Here is a 6684-nt window from a genome sequence, read left to right on the forward strand (position 1 = left end):
CCTCGGTGACGCTGTAACCTGACGTCACCTAGTGGCGTCAGTGGCGTCAGTTCAGAAAAAGCTAAGGTATGGCAACATGACTGGTGGACACCAGTCATGTTGCCATTTGAGATACTATTATTAATATGGGCAGAGCACTGCACCTATATACATGTAGGCCTATGCTACTGGGAGGGGAATATGTGCCATCTTGAAAATGAAGCCTTTCCAGAACTTTGGGATGTCCTACCATGCCAAAAACCTCAAGTGCACAATCTTTTATGATATTTGACATATTCCTTATTTTGCCGCGCTACTCCTCCCACATTCTTTTTCTTTCTTTTTTTTCCTTCTTTTTTTCTAAGAGATACATTATATTAGCCTGATTTCAGACAGAGAGTGGGCCGGTCTATGGAACCAGGCTAACGTTTTTTTGCCCTAAAATCACGCAAAGCCATACACAGTATCTCTAAATCAACATGGATCTGTCCCATTCCCCATATTCCCTCCTGATTGCCTACCATTGCCTTCTAAAGTTTGTGTATGCGACCTGGCGGTCGCTTATCTCCCGATTAGGGAGTCTTACTGGTATAGTTTATTTGTATTGATTTATTAGTGAATATGTTTTCTTCATTGACTTGAATGGGAAAATGCAAAAATTAAACATTTCCCACATATGAAGATGACTGACATCATAGATGTCTGACTGTCATAGACCACATGAGACTGACACAATATTGATGATATCAGGGATGTCCATATATGGGCATAAAAGGGACAAGGACTGACACAGAGATCTATGACCATTAATCTATTAGCCATTGTCATCATCTATCTATTTATAAATTAGCCAAATCTATGTATGTCTGTGTGGCCATGGGCCCGTAGCCACTCAGAAAGGGGCAAAGGGTGACGTCATAATATTGAGGTATATGTACGGCCACGAGAGGGGCTGGTCTATGCCTGTAGCCAATCAGATGGGCATAAACGGGCATGAGCATTTGCGGATTGGTGAGCCTCACATAACATTTCTGCGACCCAGACTATCCACCTGTTTCCGCGAGAATTTACTGTAGCATTATTTGAGGGACACATCCGGTTAACAGCAGACATACAAGCTCACGTCACGTCGCAGATGCAACCGCTGTGAGCTTGTAGATCACACTCGGCTGCGACGACGGAAACCGCTGCACACCTTCTGCGCAATGCCCGATGGGATGTTGGAAACAGGTGGATAAATGGGACATCAAAATAATATCCAGACTATAATGGTCCAGACTATTATAAATGGGCCAATGTTCATGATTGGTCAAGTTTCACTTACTATCTTAGTATAAAACGGGAGAAGCTGGCACAAACCTCTAGTTAACCAAGGGGCGGAAAAACACAAAGATTAAATTTGGTTGGCTAAGTAACCGCTCTTCCATCTGGATTTGTTATCCATTTGGTCTGTTTTGACTCATTGTATTGCCTGTACCGGCAATAAAGTATAATACATTCATTCAAATCAACCAATCGATCAATCAAATTAGTTAGCTCAATAATTTGTCAAAATACTCAATAATCTGCATGCAGATCCTTAAACTCATTCTCAGCCATTTTACAATATGCTTGTGCGCCTATACTGCCAGGAATATTATAATTTTTCAGTTATACTATACAGTACAGAAACCAAGCAGGCATAATATGATTATAGAATGTAGTGGATTTATTATACCACTAGAGAGCGCCAACGATTAGGTCTTCCAGCCTTGGGATAGCCTGGCCGCTGCCATTGTTTTTAATGGAAAGGCCGGTCAGGTCAACGCAAGCGACGTGCACGCCGATGCGCGTGCGATCGTGTATTTTTAAACCATCAACTATGATCTTGGGTGGCCACTCTGTCACCACACCACTTTTTTCGGAATGAAAATCTGTAGTTTTAAAGTTGAAATATGTTAAAGGTTGGCGAATTTCAATGCTAATGAAAGGCCGGATGCTAACGGATGGGCAGACCATTTCCGGGTTAAGTCATCGATGACGTCATTTCCAGCGCAAATCCAATGCTTGCACTTAACCTAGAATGGTCAGTTTTTGCTCTAAAAATTTTTAAAAAAATCCCCAAAAATCCCAAAATGATCAAAAAGGCGATGGAAGGCGATCTGGCTGGCTGGGCCTACTAAAAACGGCGATGAAAGGCGATTTGGCTGACAGAGGGTTTAATGTACTCCCACAGGTCATTCTCATAGCCTTCGTGCACATGCTGTAGAAGCGCCCTTCGCCTGCTCTCACAGTATCTGACCTTATCCTGTACTTTCTGCTTCATGTGCTGCACGGAATCATGGGAGATCTTCCGCTCCAGGTAGCCGGACAGCACGTCGGTGGCGTTCTCCAGATCCGCCTGGTTGTTCTCGAATATCGCAGCCTGGTTGTTCTTCCTGAGGTAGAAGGCAAAGGCGTAGGTGTACATGAGCGTGAGGCGGCACTGTCCCAGCGCGTCCACGGCCGCCTTCAGGAACCGAATGTCGACCCAGGACGTGTCCCGCATCACCTGTTTCATCCTCTTCTCGATGTTTGCGTAGAGACGCCGCTCGAGGCGCAGGCCCTCCGTGTGGTTCATGTAGCGTTTGTAATAGAACAGGTACCTGTTCCTCTGCATGGCTATCACGGAGCGCTCTTGGGCTGCCACGGAATCATCTTCTTCGTAGCGATTGCATGAATGGTGGCTGGACAGTGGACCCATGCACTGCCAACAGAACACGAGATTGCAGCTCGTGTTCCCACAAACCATAATATTGCAGCCACCATTCTTCTCGATCGGGTTGTGGCATTTTGGACAGTCCCTGGTGTTTGCTTCAATCCAGTCCACGCTTTCGCCGTCTTCCTTACATAGCTTGATCCATTCCTTGAGCAGCTTGCACCGGATAGGATCGTGGCTGCTCCCTCCGCAGCTGAAGCAGAACTGACGGCCGCACTTGCAACTCACGGGCCTGGCGTCCGGATATTGGACTTTGATGACGTGATGGCAGCCGGGTGCAGGGCACCATTTGAACAGCCGGTTACACTCTACAAAACTATTTGTGATCAAATGCTGGTACTTCAACTTCACCTTTGGATCTGTTATGAGACGCATGACCGCGTTGTCGTCGACCAATATGTCACATCTATGAGAAGGACAAGAAATGGTCTGCCCCTTTCCTTCTTTCACGATCTTGTCGGTCAAGTAATATCCCCAGCACTCCCTGCAGAAGTTGTGTCCGCACTCCAGGCCAGTGAAGGAAGTGTTGGGGCAGTCCAGGTAGCAGATCTGACACGGGACGTCCCGTGCAGTTGATGTCGCGTCGATCGGAGGACGGGTCTGCGAGTTCTTACTGGGATCGACCACGTGGCACTCGGAGAACAGCTTGTCCAGGTCTCCGCCAAAGTACCTTTCCATCAGCTTCTCTTTGTCCCAGTTGAAGTGACTGAGGAAGATGCGCGTGATCGTCACAGGGTTCTGGATGACCTCGTTGACCTCCTGGATACAATCCAGCATATGTTGGACGAGCTGCTCGGTGGTCAACACGTCGTGACGGTAGTCCTCCTCCTCGTGGCCGTTTCCGCGGGAATCGCCACTCTCGTCCTCCCATTCCCTTGCGTCCACGATGGACTCTTCCTGATCTTTCATGTCAAACGCCAAACTCTCCATTTTCACGATCGCTGTCCCCGTCCTATAATCTTATCTCCTCGAGAGAAAAGACTTTACGACTCAAGTGTTGTTGACACGTTATTTATATCTCTGAATTTTCTGAAGTCATCGCTACAGTAGCCTACGCGCTGATTGCAAATAGAACGATAGAATGTGTTTAGGCCGGAGAAAATACGTCATACAAATTATGTCATAGGCACAGAGGCACCCGATTGGTTCACCCTTTAGGCCGGAAAAAATAGTATGGTGTCATAAACATGGTGTCCAATCAAATGCTTACTTGATCATAATGTCATAGATACATGCAAAGACCAATCAAAGATTGCGTTTAGTCAAAAGAATAGTACGTCATAGACACAGAGTCCTCCGATTCGTTTACCCTGATTTAGAACGCGTTTAGGCCGAAATAATTAGTATGGTGTCATAAACACGGAGGCATAGATACCTCTGATTGGTTGGCTTTAGCCAATATCTACCGTTCATGTTATGAATTGACCAAACTGAACAGACCATTGATTTTGAAAATTGTATTAGATGAATATCAACCATAAGTGGAGAAAATAACCACACTTTTAGACAGACTGTGGCCAAAGTTATTGCCATGGTAGCCTCTTACATCCCCCTCAACCCTAGTACATAGATACATACATTCGCTAATACCTACACTTAGTAAAACTGTTGCACTGTACTTGGTGCAGTCTTGTTCAGCCTACAGTACACCATGTCGCTTTACCAAGAATAACAGATCTACAAGTTCACAACACAACGTGCTGGGGTTTAAGTGGTTAAACACCAAGTACTATAAAAGTAATTTTCGATCTGTCCTATTGGAACCAGATATTCTCTCAAGTTTTACTCTGTGATAATATTGTAAGGGGAAAGATTTGCATTTTGACATAAATGTAAGGTACTGTAAAGTAACAATAATAAGGGGTGCCGTGGATGAAAAAGTTATTTACAGGGGTGCCCTGAGAGAGAGAAAAAAAAGATTGAGAACCACTGCTTTAAAGAATAACAGCGATCAAGATGTTTGCGACATGCTGGGGTCGAGACTAAAAGAGAGTGATAACATCAGATCTACAAGCGCACAACACTCCGCTTCGCACCGCATTGTGAACTTGTAGATTAAAGAAGTGTATAGAAAGTGTTAAAATTAGGTTTTTATGTGGCCACATCCACCAGTTCATTAAGTATGCCTGGTTGTCAGGTGGGTGGTGATGTGACCCAGCAGAAGTTAGCCACACCCACTGTGTTGGGTGTATGGTAAAAAGGGAGGGGAGGATTTAATGATGTCATTAACTCAGTGTTTTTCAGTTGGGCTGTTTGACTCAGAGGGCTCTATTTTGATTGTCTTGAGTACCATGCAGCTCTAATGCCTGAACTTCAAGGCCTCTCCATATTGTATCCGACAACCAAACTTTTCGTTGGAAAGGTCCGGTTCAACTACAAAATGGTGTCACTCGTATCTTCTGAAAAGAATTACCCCGAATTAGAGTTGGGAAAGCTGCACTTCAGAAAGTCAGAACTCTCCGACGAAAGGTTCTGTGGTCGGAGACAGTATGGACAGGCCAACCCATTTAGGCCTAACAGTAACAATAGGGCTAAATCAGAAATTAGCCTACAAAACAAATATGTTGCTACATACAGTACATGTACTGTAAGCCCCTCCCAAACAGCAAAATGTGTTCCCGGCCTGAATGGGTTAAGTTAAGGCATAAGAGCTGGTACTTAAAGGACAACTTTAGTTTTTTACAACAAAGGTTCATATTTTAGATTGTAATTAAAGAATATAAAAGATGAGTGTTACAATTATTTCATTAACTTCTTTCGTTTTAGAGATACTTATTTCAGTGGTTGGGGGCATGTGTACAAGTGGCTAAATATGTCATTTTACACAGAATAAGCCCATTCCCAAGATACAACGCAACCTTTCATGGTTGGATGTGACTTATGGGGGCTAGAAGTGTTACTGTAAATAGCAATAAAGAAACTGCTGGCTTATTGGGTCTAAAATTACATATTTAGCCACTTGTACGCATGCCCCCATGCGTACGCACGCCCCACATTTTAGCACGATAAACGCGATAAAACAATAGAACGAAGCAAATGAAAACATTTTAACACTCACCTTTTCTTTTCTCTAATTACAATCTAAAATATGACCCCTTGTTGTAAATAAACAAAGTTGTCCTTTAAGACAATCAAAATACAGCCCAGAGGCTTTCAGCTTTGAGCAAGTAACCAAAGATACACACAGGGACGTGCTGGCCATTGGGAAAAGCGGGACAACTCCCGAACGGCCGGTTCGTTCCTGGCCGGTCCAGGCCGGCCATTAGGAAAAAAATTAAACTGTTTGCACAAAAGTAGTGAAAACAGCCGATCTACAAGCACACAACGCCTCGCGGTGCGAGGCGCTGTGTGCTTGTAGATCAGCTGTTTTCACTAGTTTAAATCATTTTTAAAATGATAAATACAAAACAAACGGTTTTGGACATACAAGGTTTCCACCCGACAACGACGAAATATAACTCATGTAATTGGCCCACTGGCTTGTCACTTGTCATGATCTGAAATGGCAAATCTTTGAGTAGCAGCAGCAGCGCTTTAGAGAGAGATCTCTCTCTATAGCGCGCAGTGAGGGCCTCTCCAACTCTTTTTCCCGGGCTGAATCAGGGGCCCAGCACGTCCCTGGATACACAGGGACAGTGGTGTAAATAGCGTGACGCAGACAACGCTATTGCGTGGCCGGGGCCGAGAGTTGTTTGGGGCCCAGTGGCCGAGTCAGGCCATGGAGCCGCTGTTCTCTTCAGTGTCTGCTGCTTCTATTTCCTGTAGTAGGCTGCTACCATTTCAAAATAAAACATGTGTTGAATGATCACATTACAAAATATCCAATACAATGACTCTTGTTTTGAAATGCCCACTGGCATGAGAGGAAGCTCTATAGAGCATCACAGCGGAAGTGGTTTACTGGGGTCACTTAAAAATCGCCCATTCATTTTCCCCATAGACTTTTACAAAAATATTTATAACAATTA

At 44.5% G+C, this 6684-nt stretch overlaps 1 protein-coding gene across 1 annotated transcript; it reads right to left on the reverse strand.

Annotated features, from left to right (window-relative positions):
* Positions 1-2137: 2137 nt before the first annotated feature.
* LOC308283142 (E3 ubiquitin-protein ligase arih1-like) lies at positions 2138-3646 on the reverse strand (the record flags this gene model as incomplete). Its single annotated transcript, XM_080723523.1, has 1 exon — positions 2138-3646. The coding sequence occupies one exon, from the start codon at positions 3644-3646 to the stop codon at positions 2138-2140; it is 1509 nt and encodes a 502-aa protein (XP_080579649.1).
* Positions 3647-6684: the final 3038 nt, after the last annotated feature.

This window comes from Nannobrachium achirus (assembly GCF_963921795.1).
Source record: "Nannobrachium achirus genome assembly, chromosome: 4".
Taxonomy (NCBI): domain Eukaryota; kingdom Metazoa; phylum Chordata; class Actinopteri; order Myctophiformes; family Myctophidae; genus Nannobrachium; species Nannobrachium achirus.